A 19,553-nucleotide genomic window follows, 5' to 3' on the forward strand; every position below is an offset into this window, starting at 1 on the left:
GTCTACCTGGGGTAGAGGGCTACTGGCCACTGCCAGACCCTGCGACCAACCGAGTTTGGCTTCAGTCCGATCGGGTTTGGAGAGCCCACTCCTTTGTTGTGTGTGGGCCAGCTGACGTCCGGGAAAGAGATAGAACAGGTTCCTTTCCCCAGAGCATTGTGTGCGGTTTAAAATAGCGTCAATCAGGGACGATCCTTCCCGAGAAAACGAAACCCGCCCTTCAGGAACCCATTGTACTTGCCCGGAGAAGGGTCCTCACGTAGTTCCGACACAGACACAGGCTCACAGTGCCCCCCAGCCGCGGGCGCCAGGGCGCGGGGCAGGGCACCGGCGGGGACCCCCGCCCCCATCCTCCCCACCAACCCCCGCGGGCGCCGGGGATCCCCCTCACCTTTGCCGCGCGGCCCCGAGCCGCCCGCGCTGCCGCTCCCCCCGGCGCACGACGAATCCTTCCTGAGCCTCTTGCTCTGCGGCCTCACACTGGACCGGAGGAAGTGGTGCTGGTCCTGCGGGCAGGCAGGCGGCGGGGACGGGGCCTGCGGGCCGCCCGCGGGCGCCGGGGGGCCGTCGTCGCCGTCCCGGGGGGTCCTGGCGTCCCTCTTTGTGCCGCCGCTCTCGTCGGCCGCGTCCCCGCCGCCGGGCCCCTCGCCCTCCAGCGAGTCGTCGTCGGCCGCCCGCTTGCCCAGCCGCTTGAGCCCGTCCTCCCCGCCGCCGCCGTCTCCCAACTTCACTGTCATCCTGGCCGGGCAGGGGGGGAGACCCCGGTGAGGCGCGCGCCCGGCAGCCTGCCCGAGAAGTTTAGCGCACCGATGCCCTCTCAACATGGCCGCCGTTGTTTGTTCCCGATCCCCTCCCGGCCGCCCGCCCGCCGCCGCCGCCCGCCCGCCCGCCGCCACCGCCCGGCCCCGGCCCCGCCGCCCCCGGCGCCGACCCCAGGAAACGGCGGCCCGGCGGCGCGGAGGCGGCGGGCCGGGCGGCCCCCGGGGGCCGCGCCCGGACGGCCCTGCCCGCGCGCTGCGCCCCGGCCGGCGGGGTCGTGGCGGTGGGGGTGGGGGGGTTGGAGGGGCCGGGGTCGGCGGGGAGGAGGGGGGGCCCCGAGGGGGGCGAGGGGTGGTCCCGGGGTTGAGGGGGAGAGCTCGGGGCCGGGCCCGGAGCCACCTACCCGGCGGGGCCGCGGCTCATGGCCTGCGCACCGGGCCTCTCCCCGCGCCGCCCGGGCCTCGGCGCCCGCGCCCCCGACCCCACCCCTCCCCGCCCCCAAAACGCGCGGGGCTCCGGGCCCGCGCACCTGCCCCGCATGCGGGTCCCCAAAGTTGGCCCCGGAGTGGGGGCGAGGGGCCCGGATCCACCCTGCCAGGGGAGAGGCGTGGGCTCGCCTGCGTGCACAGGGGACTCCATGGTGGCCCTCGGCTGCCGGTCCGCCTGCTTATTTTAAAACACACTTAAAGAGTAATAAGCTCGCGGTTTCTGGGAATCTGGCTTCCCAGGGTGGGAGGTGTGTGCTGCTGCAGAGATTCGCAAATTAAAAATGCCTCTGCAACAAAGAGCCAGTGGCGTGGGACAGGTGGGAGCCACCCGTGGAGGCGACCCCACAGACTTGTCCAGATCCAAATGCAAGAATGGGCAGTGCAAAAACTCTTGATAACCGTTAATAAAATTCTTGCATTCACTCTGTCACCCACTGCTGCGTGAAATGTCAACAACACCGGGCAACTATAAAAATGCATCTCAGAATGCAGACCCACTCAAAAATTATCTCGGAATCAGGGAGCATCCACACTATGAGCCCCAAAAGGGTCAGTAATGTGTACCTGTGATAAAGCAAGAAAGACAAATATTAAGATTCCTCAACAGGTGCTGAAACTGTGCCCAAACTCTGTGAGGTCCTCAACACAACCGCTCAGAATGGAAACATTTCCATTCAAAAGGGGAAAGTGAGCAGGACAGCAGGGCTGACAAGTGAATACAGAAATAGAGGCAAGGACCTCTCACCCAAAGACTGACAAATGAGTAAAAATCAGAGTAACACCTACTACGGCTCTGATGTACTGTGTCACAAAATGACCAGTAAGTTTTCTTTTGTTGGAACGGGTCTTAACAAATCATTTGAATGATCTAGCTAATGCTAGTAAAAACAAAAGACAACAAAAACCCTGACCAAAAAAAGAAAAAGATAAAAACCTAGCCAGGACAAAAGGCCAAACTTTTTTAAGGACTTCATTGTGTAGGGCTTCTGGCTGCTCCTTTCTCAACCTTTCCATTCCTACTTAAGAACCCTGGAAATACCTCAAAGGGCCTCTCTCCGGGTTATAATGGGGAGAACCCTACTCCCAGGGACCTATTATCCCCAAACTGCCCGCCCTCAAGTCAGGCCCCGGCCGAGCACAGGCCAGCCACAGCGGGACACATCTGCCCGGCTGCCCGGCGGAACACTGGAGGACACTAAACTGAGCACGGGAGGACAAGGCCTTTCAGGTTCAGAGAATACGGACGCGTTCGGAGCTTTCCCCTGCAGGAAAAGGAGGCCACGGGGATGGAGTCCCTCGAACGAAAACCTCCAACGCTACTTCCTGACAGCACACAGAGATGGACTCAGCTCCAGCAAAACCTCCGCCCGGCCCCGTCTGTCAGGTTTCGGGAAAGAAAAAGCAAAACCCTCCGCGCCTCGGGCCGACTCGTGGCCGCACACACACAGTGCTGTCACCGCGACACCGGTCGGTCGGGGCGCCTCCGGGCCACCCCGACAAAGCACCGCGTGCGTAGCCACCGCCGCCAGGGCGCAGGCCGCGTCCCCGCTCCCGCAGCCCCGCTCCGGCTGGGGGCCGGGCCTCGCCGTGACAGCCGGTCGGGGCTGCCCACCCCTCCCAAGCCCCAGCCCCCGGTCACCTCCTTCATCCACGCCTCGCAGCGGCCTGGCTTCGCGGGCTCCCCGGGGGCCTCCCGGGCGCCCGCAGAACCGGCCGGGCCGGGCAGCCCCCGGACCCCGAGCGCCCGCTGCACAGAAGCCGCGACGCCGCTGTGGTCCTCCCGCCTCGGAAGCAGTTGCCCAGAGGCGCTCGCCCCGGCACGTCCCCTCCGCGCCCGGCGAGCGGCGGACGAGGATGCGGGTGCCGGTGCTGCCGCCTCTCAGCTCCCGGAGGCTGGGCTCACCGCGCTCAGCAGCAGTTCCGGCTACGGCGGCCCGGCGGAGACCGCGGGGACGGCGCGCGGGGCGGGGCGGGGCGGGGCGGGGCGGACGGCGCGCGGGGCGGGACGGGGCGGGGCGACGCGCGCGGGGACGAGCTCGCCCGAGGTTTCCAGCGGGCGCGTCTCCCCTAGGGGCGCTGCCATTGGCCAGCAACAGGCGCGCGCGCTTGCACGTACGGACGCTAGGCGGGGGCCCGGGGCGGGCCTGTGACGCCGGTAGTGTTGTGACGCCGGCCTCACCGCCGTGCGAGCCAGTGCGTCTCTCCGGATTGGTGGATGGACAGCCAATGGGGCCACCGCCCGGGCTGTGATTGGCTGGGGCCGTGTTGACGGATGCGTGAGAAGAAAACGCTGCCTCAGCTCAGAGTCTTGAATCCGGCGCGGACCGAGTTTTTAACGAGAAAGCGTGAAAGTGCAACTGAGTCAGATAAACGCGTCCTTCATTAGATTGAGAGTTTGCTTTTGAAGGTCCTTGGCGTAGTAGATGGCGCTGGGCACTCGGGTCATATTTCTCCGTCATGGCGAAACAGGAGTGTGTTCTTAGTTCTAGGGTGTACTATGGGGGCGCCTGGGTGGCTCAGTGGGTTAAGCCGCTGCCTTCGGCTCAGGTCATGATCCCAGGGTCCTGGGATCGAGTCCCGCATCGGGCTCTCTGCTCAGCAGGGAGCCTGCTTCCTCCTCTCTCTCTCTCTCTGCCTGCCTGTCTGCCTGCTTGTGATCTCTATCAAATAAATAAATAAAATCTTTAAAAAAAAAAAAAAAGGTGTACTATGGAGGCGAAGGATCAGAGAGATGATGTCTCAGCAGCGTCCGGGCCTGCAAGGAGCTGTGTCACAGGGATCTAACACATGCAGGGGAGGATAAGAGAGATGGTGTCCCAGCAGCGTCTGGGCCTGGGGGGAGCACTCAGGAGCCGTAAAGATCTAATATATGTAGGGAAGTATACGAGAGATGGTGTCCCAGTAGCATTCAGGCCTGGAAAAAGCACTCAGGAGCCATAGAGATCTAATATATGTGGGGCAGGATGAGGAAGATGATGTCCCAGCAGCATTCAGGCTTGGGAGGAGCACTCAGGAGCCACAGAGATCTAGTGTATATAGGAGAAGATAAGAGATGGTGTCCCAGCAGTGTCCGGGCCTGGGAGGAGCACTCGGGAGCCATAAAGATCTAATGTATGTAGGGGAGGATAAGAGAGATGATGGAATGTATGCAGGGGAGGATAAGAGAGATTGTGTCCCAGGGTCCAGGCCTGGGAGGAGCACTCAGGAGCCATAGAGACCCGTGCACAGCAAACAATCACAGACAATGATCCCATACTGTAGTTATGTGATAGGACTGACATGGCCACAAGAGCCATAGTACGACACTGGCATATCAAAGTACTTCGCGGCACACCTTAAACTTACACGAAGCTACATGTCAAATTCTTTCAGTAAAAAAATTCTAGTGTCCGCGAAAATGAAGTTTTAAAAAACCGGGATCTACCCTGTACCTATGGGATCCAGCAGCTAAACTGTCGGGTCCAGTAGTATCTGCACTTTCCTCTTTTATGTTTTCACTGTTTGACAATGTGGACCCTTTCGCCATTGCAACTTTTTTTTTTTTCTTTAATGACAAGACATCGCTTTGTCACCCAAAGCGAATCTCGAAGCGGAAGCACGCCTGACCGAAAAGGCCAGGGGGCACGTTGCTGGAGCCTTCGGGGAGGTTGGCGTCCGAGGGGATGACGCCGGGCGCGCCCGTGCCTGCCACCTTCTTGCCGAAGGAACGCACACGTCCCCCCCAGAGCGCCGCAGCTCAAGTGTGACGTCGAACCCACTGGCTTTTTTCCGAAATCCTCTCGAACCACCAGCCCCCCTTCCGGAGATCAGAGAAGCAGGGCCCCGCCGACGGCCTGCGGCCCAGGATCCCCGGCAAGAAGACGAAGCAACCAGGAGCGAATCCGCACGGCTGCGGCGCTCCCCCACATTCTCTCCGCTGGGGGACGCGGCTAGAAAGGTGACCCGCAGGAACGTCGCCGGCTTCCTTCTCCGCGCACAACGGGTCAATCCTGACCTCCGACCTCCCCTTTCCGAGCCGGCGTTGTGGAGTCTAGACAGCGGCGGCGACCGGGAGAGCGTGCCCGGGAGGACCGCGGGGCTCCCCGCCCACGGGAACCCGCCAGGAGACCGCGGCCCTCGGCGCCTCACGAGCGCTCCCGACCGTCTTCGGCTCTTTCCGGCCGCTCGGGGGCGCCTCGGGAGGCCTCGGCGTCCGCCGCGCTCCCTTCGGCTGTTTCCGCCGGCAGCGCGCAGCCGTTGTCCGGGCAACGCACGGCGGCGCGACGGCTCTGCCAGGGTGAGTGGCGTCTGCCCGCTGGCGCGGCGAGAGGCGGGGGAGGGCCTCGGAGCGGCCTGGGGCGCGGGAGCTGGCGGACGGCGCAGCGGGCGGGACCCCCGGCCGGCGGCCTCCCGGGTCATCCTCGTCCGGAAGCCGGGCCTCGGCCGAGCGGGTCGGGGCCGGGCGGGCGGGAGCAGGCGCGGCGTCCGAGGTAAGCGCGGGAGGATGGCCTCCGCGGGCGCCCTCCGGATCCCCGGGAGCGGAGGGGATGAGACCGGGGCGGGGAGGGGGCGGTGCGGCCCTCGCGTCCCCGGCCAGCGGCCGTGACCCTGCACCGCCGGGGACGGGGGCCGAGGGGGCGTCTGGCGGGGTGGCCGAGAGTGCCCGCGCCCCTCCTCTCAGCTCCCCTGCACCCCTCAGCGCCCCCTTCTCAGCCCTTCCCAGCCGCCCCTCAACTTCCCTCCTCTGAGCGGTCCTCCTCTGAGCGGTTCTCAGCGCCCCTCCTCTCAACGCCCCTCAGCGCCCCCTTCTCAGCCATCCCTCAACTTCCCTCCTCTCAGCGACTTCAACCTCACCCCCCCTCCTCTTAGCTGCGCCCCGCCAGCCCTGCGCCCCTCACCCGCAGCCCAAGTGTCTGCTGAAAGCCCCTCAACTGAGCCCGCCTGGGACTGAAGACAGGGCTGGGCGGGAGGGGAGAGGAGAAAATAGCTTAGAACAAACGGAATTTTTGTCTTTTCCCCGAAGTGTGGCCGACCACTTTGTCCTGTCGTGGAGACGGAGAGCCGGTGTGAAGGAGAGCGGTAGTGCCCGTTTCTGAGCCGACGCTGCCCGTCCTGTGGTCAGGTAAGCTGGGCCCTGCTGGTGCTCTCTCCACCAGCTCTGGAAGCTTCAGCGAACGGTGTCCGCAAGTGGGCTCCCCCATCGGCAGCTCGCCCCGGCAGCCCGGCAAGAGCATCCGTCCTTGCTGACAAACACCGTTCCCGAGGTCACCGGGGGGGCCTTTTCCCGGGTTGGGGTCACTGCTGGGGGGGCTCCTGCGCTGTGGGGCAGGGGCAGCTGTGGGTGGGGGACAGTCACCCCGCCACGCACTGGCGATGAAGTCCAAGTGCCGGGGCGAAGTCAGGGCCCTTTGGCCGAGCCGTGATGTCAGTCGGAGGCTGGGGAGAGAAGCTGTGAGAAAACCCCAGGCCGAGGTAAAGCCCCTCCAGATCTGCTGGCATCCACACTCATTACGAAATGAGAAATGAGAATAAGAAACAAAACCAGCCCAACCTGGCCTGACTTCTTTAAGGACGAAGAATCCCTTTCCCATCGGTCTGACACACGGACGTTCCTGATTTATCACAGGAGCATCTTCCCGAGGCGAACTTGTAAAATCCGAGCGCGAGTTTCCCACAGCCCAGAATGTCAGCCTGTGGCGCAGCCCACAAAAACTCAACTTGCAAGCCTTCCTTTGCTGTTTATAAACACCCGGCGTTTAGGTGGGGTTTTTTGCAATTGTAACGACTTTATGAAAGCTCATGTCCATGCTGCGCTCCGGAGTCAGGGCGCTGACCAGTGTAGGTGTCCGCTCCATGGTGTGCACATGCGTGTGTGCGCATGTGTGTGCGCGTGCACATGGGAGGCCTCCGGATCCTGCCGCTCCCCTGACTCCAGTGCCTGCCGCCCCTTCAGCCACCACTGGCCGCTTCGCCAGTAGCTCCCAGTATGTGCTCTTCACTCTGTGCCGGAAAGAATGTCATCTTAAAAGCTGTGCCCTGGTACCCACCGTTCCACTTCTTTCTCTGAATCTGACTATTCCAGATCCTTCCCACAGGAGGAAACACACTGTATTTGTTCCTCTGTCACTGTGCAGCATGTCTTCCCAGTTCCTCCGTGCCGTGACGCGGGGGAGTTTCCAGGCCGTTAGCACCACATCTCCTGAGCGTGCACGGCATTGTGTTGGCTCATTCCAGCTGTTGGTGCGCGTTTGGGCTCTTTCCGCCTTTTGGCTCCTGTGAGTAGCGTCGCTCCAAGCACGGGTGTGCAAGGATCCACTCACGCCCCTGCTTTCAGTCTTCCAGAGATGGACCCAGCACTGGAATTGCCGAATCACAGGGTGATTTTATGTTTAAGTTTTAAGGAACCACCACACTGTTTCGCGCAGTGTCCGTGCCAGTTTACACGCCCACCGGCAGTGCACAAGCGTTCCAGGCTGTCCACGCCTTTGCCAACGGTTCTTTTCTCTTCCTGACCACAGCCATCCTGATGGGCCTGGCGTTGAGGACTGTCCAAGGAAAGCAGACCCATCTACAAACACTCTGCTCTACCAGTCAGCGTCCCCGCGCTGACTATGGGGTGTGAAGCGGATGGTGGTGACCATCTGTCATTTGCCATCCCACCCCTCCCGCCAAGGGGCAATAAGCGCATCTTTTCCGGGAGAGGAAGATGTTAAGTTCCGGAACCTAATCAAGTCTGGCTTCCCCACAGCTGCCAGGGCTTTGCTTTCTCAATTCTCCAATGAGGGAATCCTGATGCATCCTACAACCTGAGAGCTGGACGTGGAAGACAGCCTTGGTGTTCACACTTTATCATAAACTAAATACTGGCTTTTCCCGTCTGCTTTTGTGAAGCAGAGTTGTGTTTCTGTTTGGATGGAAATTTTTGCTTGAAGGACAGCTATAGAAATTCTTCGTTATGATGAATACGGGCAATCGGGATTTACACGTGTGGTCTGGGCGGCTGGACTTCCTCTTACGGTTTTGACGGCAGCGTTTTCTTCTTTTCCATTGCACCCTGAATCTTCCCAGGTCCAGTCTCTTGCTTCTAGTTGTGTATTTGTTCTCTTGCTTCTAGTTGTGTATTTGTTCCCTGTTAGCTCTTCCATGTAAAGCTGCCCTCGTGGTCTTAGGGCTGTTTGTAAGTTGCACTGTGTCACGATGGATGGTTGGTGATGCTTCTTTCCTAATTCTATGTGGTCATTTCTTCTCATTTTTCAGAAGCAACAGGATGTGGCTGCTTTTCTTCCCCACAGGTTTCGGCTTTGCCTAGGTCTGAGTTTCATCATGGCACTCTATTTTGACCACCGAATAGAAGCCCCAGACTCTGCCGGGTCTCCTTCGCACATCCACTGGCACCCCGTTCATCCATTCCTGGCAGTGGCCTCTGTCAGCACGACCTCAGGAGGCAGTGTGGACATATACCTGGAACAAGTGAGTCCTGGGAAGCAACGTGTCTGACTTCAGGGCTTCTGGCTCTTGTGTCCCTTTTGTTCTCATATGTGTGTGCTTGTGCATGGGTGTGGTGTGTTGTGTGTGGTGCGTGTGTCATGTGCGTGGAGGGGGTATGCTGTGTGTGTGTGGTGTGTGCATGGGTGTGGTACGTGTGGTGAGTGTCGAGTGGTGTGTGTCATGTACAGGGGATATGTGGTGTGTGCACATGTGTGTGGCATGTGTGTGTGAGGTATGGGGTAGATGTGTGGTGTGGTTGTACATGTGTGGTATGTTCTGTGTGTGCATGTGTGTTGTGTGTGATGTGTGTTTCGTGTGTGATATGTGTGGTGTATGCATGTGTGTCCAGTATGTATGCTTTGTGGCGTGTGTTGTGAGTGTGTGGATATGACCTGTGTCCTGTGTATGTGGCGTGTGTGTGCTGTGTGGTATGTTTTGCTTGTGTGGTGTGAGTGTGTGGTATGCGGGGGTCTGTGTGTCCTGTGTGCTATGTGCATGTGTGTTGTAAGTGTGGTATGTGGTACATCTGTGGTATGTGATGCATGCTGTGTGGTACTTGGTGCTTGTTTGGTGTGGGTATGCAGAGTGTGTGCGGGTCACGTGTGGTGTGTGTGTTGTGAGTGTGGTGTATGGTAGGAGCTATGAGTTTTGTACGCAGTACGTGTGTGGTATGTGGTGTGCCTGTGTCGTGGGGCAGTGGGGTGTGTGTATCTTACATGGATCACTTCTTCCTAAGGTGCAGATTCTGCTATTACAAGAGCCCTGTGATGTGGCGAATTCAGCCCCGCTACTTCGGTTTGGGGACATATTTAGGGATATAAAACCGATTCCACGATCAACCCACACCTCCAACCAGAAATGGCCCCTGCACACTGCGCCGTCTGTGCTCCCTGGTCCAGCCTCCTGCTAGCCACACTGGCCATGGGAAACCGCTAGTGTCCTGTGCCTGCTGTAACACATGGCCAAAGGCCAAGTGGCTTAAAACAGAAACGTATCCTCTCACCATTCTGGAGGCCAGAAGTCTGAAATCAGGGCTCCTCGGGGCCATGGTGTATCTGAGCGCTCTGGGGTGGGCCTGTGCCAGGCTTGGCTCTGGTTTCTGGTGGCTTCTGGCAATCCTCGGCAGTCCTCGGCTTGTACTTGCATCACTGCACCACTTCTGTTGTCACATGTGCCTCTTCTGTGTGTCCGTGTCTCTTTCCTCCTGTTATAAGGGCGCCAGCCATCAGATTCGGGCCCATTCCAATGACCTCTTCCTAACCTGATCATCTGCAGAGACTCTATTTCCAAATAAGGTTGTATCACAGGCACCAGGTTAGGACTTCATGGTTTTGTGCTTTTTTAAATTAAATTAATTTAGAGAGAGAGCACATGCGCATGAGCAGGAGGGGAGGAGGGAGAGAGACTCCCAAGCAGACACCCCACTGACCACAGAGCCTGACGCAGGGCTCGATCTATGACCTGAACCCAAACCAAGTCGGACGCTTAACTGACTGTGCCACCTAGCACCCTAGGACTTCAGCATCCCTTTTTCAGGGGGCACCATTCCAGCCCTACTGGAAGCTTCGTAGAAGCCCCTCCAACTTCTCATGTCCCGCCCACTCCACCCCTTCCTCAGTGCAGGACACACCTCGTGCTTCAAGAAGAAAATCAGATTTTCCTTCCCAGTCCTTAACCCTCTGCAAGTGCCGTTGCCACCCCTGCCACTTCAGTAAAGCAGCTGTGGTCACACTGACATCTGCATGCTCTCAGGTCCTTTTCTGATGTCCTGCTCTCTGCACAGTTACTCATTTTCATGAAGTCTCTCGGGAAAGTCTGGAGGTGAGGGGGTGCTGAAAATAACTTGGGCCTTGCAGACCCTGAAAAGACTCTTGGGGTCACCCCAAAGGCTGCTTAGAGAACCTTGGGGTCAGCAAACTTGACCTCTTGGCCCACTGCTTGTTTTTGTAAATGGAGTCGTATGGGCACTCGTGAAAATGCTAGCCGGCAACCAAGCAGTTGTGAGCATGAGGTCGACCGCTGGGATAAGCTGCCCGGCGTGCTCGGTTGAGTGTTAACTGTGTGTTTTCGTAGCGCAGCTGAGAGGAAGCTTGGTGTTTCTCTGAAAATCAAGGAAGACATTTCTTTAATAAACGGCTCTTTTTATTTTCTGGCTGATCTCCGTGTCAGTGATTAGCCAGAAGTCCCTAGAATCGCTGTGTCTCTTCGTAATGTGGAATTTGCTTCTTGCCTGTTGCAGGGCGAGCATGTGCCCGATACTCACGTCGAGAGGTCCTTTCGGGTCACTTGCCTGTGCTGGCACCCGACGCGCCTGGTGCTCGCTGCCGGGTGGGAGACCGGAGAAGTGACGGTGTTGAACAAGCAGGACAGGGAGCAGCACGCGGTGCCCCCCACGCACACCTCCGACGTTACCGTCCTCGAGTGGAGCCCCAGCGGGAACTGCCTCGTGTCCGGGGACAGGGTGAGCAGACTTGGTGGGCACTGACTTCAGATCCCTGCCTTTGCCTCTCAGTGCCCTTTGGGGTACATGTTGGGAAGGGCGTTAAAGACCAGAGTTGTAGAAACACGTAGTTGGCGGACTCTGGGAGAATTTGGAGACATTTTGTTGTTGTGGGAAGGGGGGCGGGAGCCTGTCACCACGTCCTTCAGCGGCCCCTGCTGGTAAGTGCTTCGGGGCTTTCCAGTCTTCCCCTAAACAGACAGAGGTGCGGAAGCTTGCGCTTCTGTTGTTCTGCATGTGCAAAAGTTTGGGGAGGGTCTTGTAGGTGGGGCGCCTGGGTCCCAGGGCATGAGCATCTGTGGCGGGTGCCCGAGCCTCCCTTCGTGGGGCTGGTGCCGGCCCCCGCAAACATGCCAGCCTGCCCCAAACCCCGACAGCTGGATCCAAATTCAGAATTTTGCTGAGAAAAGTGGGGTGTCGGCAGTGTTCCACTTAGCACTTCTCTTGCTATTAAACGGAACTGTTCCTTAGAGGGGCCAATTATGTGTATCCTTTTCTGATCAAATCACTTGCCCATTTTGGTGTTGATTTGTTTCCCTTTCTTCTAGATTTTTCTTCTTTTTTTTTTAGATTTTATTTATCTGAGATACAGAGAGCGGGAGCAGGTGAAAGAGAGAGTACGCAAGTGGAGGGAGGGGCAGAAGGAGAGGGAGAAGTGGACGCCCTGCTGAGTGGGACCCTGAGATCATGACCTGATCCGAAGGCAGATGCTTAACAGACTGAGGCCCCCAGGTGCCCATAGATTTTTCTTGTTTCTCAATTCAGTTTCTACCTAATGACATTGCGCTGCCCTCAGACTTCTAGTTCCTCAGTGATCTTTCCACTCTCCCTGCCATGGAAGGGATTGGCAGATCCCTTGTAGGAACAGAGGAACTCCCAATCATCAACTCTCATCGTCCTTTTGAGTATATTAAGAAACAACTAACAAAACAGATTTCCCCAGGCATTCAAGGAAACCCAGATCTGTACTGTCAAAGCTTTCTGAGTCAACATATTTAAGGACAGAAATCTTGATCCTTCCAAGAAAACCTACAGTAGTGCTGGTCTGATTGAATAACGGGCTCAAGTAGGGAAACAAGTACGGAATGAGTGAGCCTTCGGACTGCTGTGCCGCTGAGAGCCGTCCTTACCAGCATTGGCCAACGGTCTTCTGTCTCCCACCAGAGACTGTTTTGGTTAGGGTGGGCTTGGTTACCGGTGAAACCAACCCAGACTATCGGAAGTAAGAAGGGACACTTAATCTGAAGCCGTTGGAGTGTCCCATGGTCCCCGGAACAGGAGGACAGCTGGCTTCGGGATGTCTAGACCAAGATGTGTGCCAGTGGACACACATCTCCTTGTAGAGTGCCCCTTCTGCCACAGCCATCTCTTTCTCCCGTGCCTCCCTATTCACAAGGCAGCACCCCTAGGTGCTGGGAGCTAAGGCATTCACCCCCCCGCTATGCCCAGGGGCTACTGCCCTTCCTTCTCTGTCCCAAGTCCAGCTCGGGCCCAGTAACCACATGGACAGTAGTCAGCAGTGCCCAGGGAAGTGGGAGAGCCCTGGACAAGGGGCACTGGGCAGATGCTGCCCCAAGTGTCCAACAGAAGAAGCTCCATTGGTAAATGAAGGCAAAAACTCTGCGTGGACCGGGTCTCACTTCCCTGTGCACTCACAGAGCGGGATGGGAGCGTCAGCTCACCCAGTGCAGGGCTAGACCACTCTGGACAATTCCAGTGTGAACTACTGCAGAACTGCTTGGGTTCCCAGAGCCAGTTCTGGTGTGGTGGCCGGTGGGGGTCCTCAGATACCACAGGGTGCCCATAATTCAGCTTAGTTCTGACACGGTCCAGCCAGAGACCATGTCAGGTCCCATGGATTAGTGTCTCAGCCCCACCCCAGATGCCAGTCCCCAGTCCTGTGCATCTGCCCACAGGCTGCACAAAAGAGGGTCCCTCCTCCTTGGGCTCTCCCAGTCAGCTAGAGCAGCTCATGTTACCAGTTTATTGAGGGGTATAAGGAGATGAATCAACAGCCAGATGAGGAGAGACACAGGGCGAGGTCTGGGGAGGTGCCAGTCCTCCCCAGGCATCATTCACCCCACACCCCCAAGTGATCAGCTACCCGGAAGCTTTTCGAACCCAGTCCTTTTGGGTTTTTATGGAGCTTGATTGCATAGTTGTGACTAAATCATTGGCCATTGGTGATTGATTCAACCTTGGGGAGTGATCTGTCCCCTCCCTGGAGGTTGGGGTGGGACCGAAAGTTGAGCCATCCGATCGGTGGTTGGTTGTCCTGGCTGCTGCCCCGGGCTTGGGGGAAGATCCAAAGTCCCCTTTGGTAACAGAACAGAAGACACTTCTGTCGCCCTTATCCTGGGAAATTCCAAAGGTTTTAGCAGCTGTGAGCCATGAACCAGTGGTGAAGATTTGTAGGTTTGGTCGCCTGAATGACCAAACATCCACTTCTTTTCAATTACAGTGGTGTAGAGCCTAGCGTGTTACTGTAGTGCACAGGAAACGTTGACTTTGCAGGAAACATTGACTTGGCGTGAATCTCTTGTTTCTTGCCTATAGATACCTCATCTGAGGCTGATTGTATAAACTTGTGCTGGATGAAGTTTGAAGAGGGGTGGGAGTGCTCAGGGTTTGCCTCCAATCTAACCCCTGGGTGTTGTCTAGAAACACAGGGAGGGAGGGAGAACACATTTGACTCCTTGTAACTTTTCTAAGAGATTTATTGTACACGTTGCTTGGTAAGGCCGACAGTACAGTTGATTCTCGGACAACTTGGGGGTTAGAGACCTCAAACTCCTCCCAGTCACAAATCCGCATATGACTTTGACTCCCCGAAAACTTACCTACCGATAGCCCACTGTTGACCGGGAGCTTTGCCACTAACATGGTCAATTAACACACGTTTTGCAGGTTGTGTGTGTTACATACTGTTCTTGTAGGTTAGGATAAAGAAAGTGTCAAGAAAGTCACGAGGAGGCGCAAGTACGTTTACGGCAGGCTACCGGATCCGTCCACAGAAACCGCACGAATGCAGACCCGCGCAGTTCAGACCCGAGTTGTTCAGGGTCGTCCGTATCTGGTCAGCACATCCTGTTTACGATGAAGGGGTGCTCCCCAGCCTGCCTGCAGGCATCGGATAAGCCCTGCTGATGGAGCGAAGGGCAGGAGGGAGAGTGTGGGCTGACCTCGGGCAGGAGGCGCACCTTGGGCCTCACAGCAAAGAGCCTCTTTGCAAACAGACTCAGATAGAGGTGGCGGCCTGCAGCAAAGCCTGGCTTATATCCCGGCCAGAGGCCTCCGGACTGTTTCTGGGGTGCCATTTCCCCACCATGACCTCTAGCGCTGGGTGGTCCCCACAATTTGAGACCCTGGTGAGTAAAGGCTGAGCCTAGAGTACACCTGGCACCCAGAGGCTGGTTTCCTGGGGTTTCCTCCCGTAACAGCAGTCAGGGCTCCTTGGAGGGATGGCTCATTCTAGAACCAGGGATGGACAGTGAGCCCAGAGAATCTGTCGTCAGAAAGAAAGGAAGTGCTCATGAAACCCACAGTACGGGGTATGTCAGAGGGACACGGGAGCTAACGAAAGACCCCCCCAGGGGCCAAAGCTGGGACATCAAAATACACAAAGTGGGGCTGGATCGTAACCTGGGGTTGAAAGTCAACGGCCATGATCTCAGTGGTAGTGTAGCCCTATGATTTATGGTAATTAGGAGAAATCTCAGAGAAGAGAAATCTTGTGTGCTGAGGCCCCCCCAAATGATTTATGTGGATGGTTCTTGCTCGAGGAGGTGACCTCCTTCCAACCAGAATGGGGCCGAGAGGAGGAGGGGACAAGGTCACAGACAGGACCTCGGCCGGGAGCGGAGGGGCAGTAGCTGCACAGGCGAGTCACGTCGGCGTCACCCACCCTGACAAGCCACACTGTGACGAGGCCACGTGGGCTCCGTGGCCTTCTCCCCAAACCCATGGCCCAGTCCAGTCATGAGAAGAGCATCAACCAAGTCCCCGCACAGGGACATCCCACAGCATCCCTGACTGGTCCTCCTCAAAGCCGGAGAGTCAGAGACGCTATCCCAGCCCAGAGGAGCCTGAGGGGACGTGACACCCAAATGTCCTGTGGCACCTGGAGGGGATCCGGGGACAGAAAGCAGGCATCAGCAAGGAGTTAAAGAAACGTGAACAAAGCACGACTCTGGCTAACACGCTCTGTCATTTGAGCCCGTTAACTCTGAGAGCTGCTCACTGCTCATACCACCTGCCGGTCGGAGAAACTCGAGGTAGAGAATGGGACTTCTCTGAATGACTTGCCACTTTTGGTAAATCTGAATCTATTCTAAAATCACGTTTTGGGGTTTTTTTAATAAAGATTTTTGTTTATTTGACAGAAAGATGGCAAGCAATGGTGGGGGGAAGTAGGCTCCCCGCGGAGCAGACAGCCCGATACAGGGCTCTATCCCAGGACCCTGGGATCATGACCTGAGCTGAAGGCCGAGGCTTAACCCACTGAGCTAGAGAGGTGCCCCTATAATCACGTTTTAAAAACCGGTTCATGATCGTTGTTGTCTCAGGCTGAAGGGTACACGGGACGGCTTCTGGTTTCTTTGCGAGAGATTTTTTAATTATTTGTACTTGCCAGTACACGTGTTGTCGTTGTGTAGTTGAGTTTAAAAGGAACCCGTGTGTGATCTGTGGCACAGCATAACTCTTGCCTTCCCTGGTCACCCTGTAAGAATGTGTCTCCTCCGCCTGGTGTTGGGTTTTCCAGCTCGGTGTCCTGCTCTTGTGGAGGTTGGACCAAAGGGGTCGAGTGCAAGGGACGCCGCTGCTGAAACACGATCACGGGAAACCCCTAACTCACTGCATCTTCCGGGTCCCCCCTCCTGGCGAGTAAGTAGGAGCTCAAAGGGAGGCCTTGTCTCTATATCCCCAGGGGCTGGTCCCGGGCGGCTCCTCCTGATGGGTCACAGCCCCAGCTGCCCCGGGCATGTCTGTAGTGACCACACCTGCCCGGAAGAAACATCTTCCTGTAAGGAATCCTGACTTCCCGTCATCTCTGCCTTTCAAAGGGACCTCGTTCAGTTGGCGAAGGCGGCTGTGAGCGGTGATGAGAGAGCCCTGGACATGTTTAACTGGAGGAAAAGTGGCTTTGGAAGTCTCCTGAAAATGGGATCTCAAGAGGGACTATCCTTCTTTGTCAGCTTGATGGATGGTGAGAAACTTAGGTGGGGACTCTAGGACTTTGAAACCTTTTAGGGGTTCTGGTAAGGTTTTTAAAGAGATGATGTATAAAATAGGCTGTGTGGGGCCCCATTTTAGAGTGACGCGTCCGTTGCTCTTGGCGGTGACTTACCCAGTGGTCAGAGGAGGGCCTCTCTTTGTCCCCCTAGAGCTGGATCAGCAGTGCTTGTGTTGGGAGGGCTCCCACGAGGGGTCCTGTGCCAGCCGTGCCCCTCAGCTGCTCCCACGTGCACCTCCAGGCAGCGTGCATGGGGCCACGCTCCCACAGTCCACTCTGTGCGATCGGGGGGCACCCTTCTCTGTCATTCTTTGGCTGAGCTCTGCGAAGGGAGTGTGACAGGGCAGGATGGGCGCGGGCTTTGCCTCTAGCCCACGGCACCAGCCAGCCCTCTGCACGGGCCAGCATTGAGCTGGGAGCAAGAGCAAGCTAGCGAGGCTCTCGAAGGTGCCGAGCTCCTGGAGGATGCGCCACCCCGCCTCTCACCCTGGGTGGGAACAAGGGAGCAGACCATGGCTAGAAGCTACTGGGCCTTTGTCATTTTAAAAATGGAGATACTGTGTGTTTCTGGAGGGGTAGAGACAGCTGATGGAGGGGACTGCAAGGCAGTCCCTGGGGACAGGAGTGGCACAGAGCCTTGGGTGGCGTGGGGAAGAAGATGCTAGTGCAAGGGCCCCTTGGCAAGGCACCGAGAAGATGGTGTGGGCTGCGGCCCGGCAGATGGGTGTGCGGTGGGGACAAGCCTGGTTCTGGAGGGGTCCGTCCCATCCCTCCCGCAGCAGCTGTGGGCTTCAGGGGCAGATTACCCCGTCTCGTCAGACCTCTGCCCGTGAGCTCACGGGACGTGTCAGCTGAGTAAGCACGTGTGAGTGTGTTGCCGGGCCTGCCACCGAGGCTCGCTGAATAGAGGCAGTGCCGGCATGGTCATGTCGTGTCGACCACAGGCCTCTACACAACCTTGAACCTGCCAGTTAAATGGGAGTCACGTATTCCTTGGAAACAGATGAGAGGAGACCAGGGGGATGAGGAGGCTCCCGAGAGCAGCAGAAATGCGTCTCCTTATGGGCACTCACAGTAGAGACCCCACGGACTCAGAGGCCTGAAGGGAACCTGGAGGGCGAGGAGGGGCTGGCAGGCAGGGCCGGGACGAGTGCCCGCAGAGGCCGAGAGTGCAGACAGGAGAATGGGGCCGCTAGGACATGTGTAACAGAGGGGACAGAGCAGCGGCTGCAGGAGGGCCAGAGCTCAGGGCTGTTGTGTGCGGCTGGTTGCTGTGCCTCATACGGAAGCACAGCGGGGTGAATGGGTAGGCCAGTGTGGCTGGAAAGATGGAGCTTACGTCAGAGATGGCCTGGGCAGGTTCTGTGCAGGTGTTTTTAAATGTTTTATTTGTGAATGTTTATAACAAAATGTTTATTTTGCAAATGTCCCTAAGTAGATTTGCGTGGCTGCTGGCGACCACGCTGCTGCCCGGACTGACCCCTTTGCCCTTAGGGACGGTGCACTATGTGGATGAGAAAGGCAAGACCACCCGGGTGGCTTCCACAGACAGCTCTGTCCAGACTCTCTTCTACATCGAGAAAAAGGAGGCCCTAGTGGTGGTCACGCAGAACCTGCTGCTGTCCCTGTATGCGGTGAGGCCCGAGGGCGAAGCAGAGGAAGTGATGAAGGTAGGTGGCACGGCAGGCGGCAGGTTGCGGCCCGGCCCAGGCCTTACCTGACTTCCCCACGCCGCCAGAGCTGTCCCTTAGCATTGCCTTCATGACTCGGTTCCCAGGAGCTTTGCAGGTGTCATCGGATGGGGCGGGAGAGTGTGGGCCCGCTCAGGGCTGCACCCCCTCGCCCGGCAAGCTTTTACAGCCTGTCCACCCAGTATGACTCAGAATTCTGAACTTCCCCTGAAGATGCTCTTGAAGACGACAGAGCTGAGTTTTTGTAAGCCGGTGTTTACCCAGTCACGCACCCACGCCTGGCACAATAGTGGCAGATAGATTCCCTTGAGCCACTCACCGGCTAGGGGGGCCCTGGCAGGTCTGCTGTCTGCAGAACAGGCTCCTCACAGCTGCTCGACAGTGTGTGGTCAGGGCTGAACCGGTCAGTCTAGAAATGCACACACCGGGCACCCTGCACGCGGCAGCCATCATCAGTCACTTAGGCACAGCAGAGAGCAGTCCTGCAGGGTCACAGCCACCTGCCCACATGTCCACACCTGCACCTGCCCAGCTGGCGCGTTCCGCCCCCACAGGCTGCCGCACACCAGAGGCCCCGGGCTGGTGACAGCCACGTGCCACTATTGGATTGTTTCTCGTTACTAGGTCAAGTTGAGTGGGAAGACAGGTCACCGGGCAGACATCGCCCTGATTGAAGGCAGCGTGCTTGTGACCGCCGTGGGGGAGCCCGTTCTCAGGTAAGAGCGGCCCGCAGCACTGACGATTGGACTCAGTCTCTCTGGAGCAGTGTTCTTATTGGAGGGTGACGTACAGGCAGAAAAGTAGAGATCATGACGAATGTCCGTAAACTGGATACGCCTGTGTAGCGGGCTCTGGGAGGGAAAAGCAATAGCCCACCCGCCCCGCACCCACGTGGCCCCCCAGGGCGGGCTCCTTGATGCCCGATGGTTGCCTGCGGAGTCTCTGCCTGGTGTTCTGAGCTTGGTGTCAGCGGAATCGTGTTGTGGTGTGTCTGCTTTTCCAGCTGCTTCAGTCCCGTGTCCTGTGTGGGGGTGCCCCGTGTCACTGCGTGTGGTCGGAGTCCCTTCATGACCCTCGGGGCCGAGGGCAGTGCACGGACGCAGCCCCTGAAGGGAGCCTTCTTCCTTTCATTGTAGATTCTGGGACTTAGAAGGTGGAGAGAATTACGTGCTGAGTCCAGAGGAGAAGTCCGGTTTCGAAAAAGCTGAAAATATAAACTGTGTTTCTTACTGTAAAGCCAAGGGTGAGCCTTCTCGGAGCCAGCATGGGAGAGGGAGGGACGCAGCCTCGTGCCTCGGTCTGGGGCTTCCAAATGATGACGTGATCGCAGCTCTTCAAGGAATGACGAATTGGTGGTGACTGTCCGTCACTTGAAAGAGTCACTCGGGGACGAGAAAGTGACAGTAAAGTTTTGC

General features: G+C 57.7%; 2 protein-coding genes across 7 annotated transcripts in view; one reads left to right on the top strand and one right to left on the bottom strand.

Annotated features, from left to right (window-relative positions):
• The window catches only part of CRAMP1 (cramped chromatin regulator homolog 1), a 55,420-nt gene extending 52,254 nt beyond the window's left edge, over positions 1–3,166 (bottom strand). Inside the window, exons 1-2 of one of the 3 annotated variants that reach the window (XM_059415719.1) lie at positions 2,887–3,166; positions 392–738 (exon numbers count right to left, since the gene is read on the bottom strand). In XM_059415719.1, coding sequence (XP_059271702.1) covers positions 392–737 — 346 coding nt within the window. In that variant the 5' untranslated portion in view covers position 738; positions 2,887–3,166. Of the gene's footprint in view, positions 1–391; positions 876–1,162; positions 1,209–2,886 lie in introns of those variants that run through there. The other 2 variants (XM_059415717.1, XM_059415716.1) reach the window with 2 other exon arrangements.
• A 2,264-nt stretch (positions 3,167–5,430) lies between these two features.
• The window catches only part of IFT140 (intraflagellar transport 140), a 71,903-nt gene continuing 57,780 nt past the window's right edge, over positions 5,431–19,553 (top strand). Inside the window, exons 1-9 of one of the 4 annotated variants that reach the window (XM_059415721.1) lie at positions 5,431–5,523; positions 6,250–6,348; positions 8,519–8,696; positions 10,954–11,175; positions 15,977–16,098; positions 16,278–16,420; positions 17,942–18,117; positions 18,763–18,854; positions 19,275–19,381. In XM_059415721.1, the coding sequence (XP_059271704.1) occupies positions 8,550–8,696; positions 10,954–11,175; positions 15,977–16,098; positions 16,278–16,420; positions 17,942–18,117; positions 18,763–18,854; positions 19,275–19,381 (1,009 nt within the window). In that variant the 5' untranslated portion in view covers positions 5,431–5,523; positions 6,250–6,348; positions 8,519–8,549. Of the gene's footprint in view, positions 5,524–5,581; positions 5,717–6,249; positions 6,349–8,518; positions 8,697–10,953; positions 11,176–11,849; positions 11,947–15,976; positions 16,099–16,277; positions 16,421–17,941; positions 18,118–18,762; positions 18,855–19,274; positions 19,382–19,553 lie in introns of those variants that run through there. The other 3 variants (XM_059415722.1, XM_059415720.1, XM_059415723.1) reach the window with 3 other exon arrangements.

The sequence above is a fragment of the Mustela nigripes genome, chromosome 11 (assembly GCF_022355385.1).
Source record: "Mustela nigripes isolate SB6536 chromosome 11, MUSNIG.SB6536, whole genome shotgun sequence".
Taxonomy (NCBI): Eukaryota; Metazoa; Chordata; class Mammalia; order Carnivora; family Mustelidae; genus Mustela; species Mustela nigripes.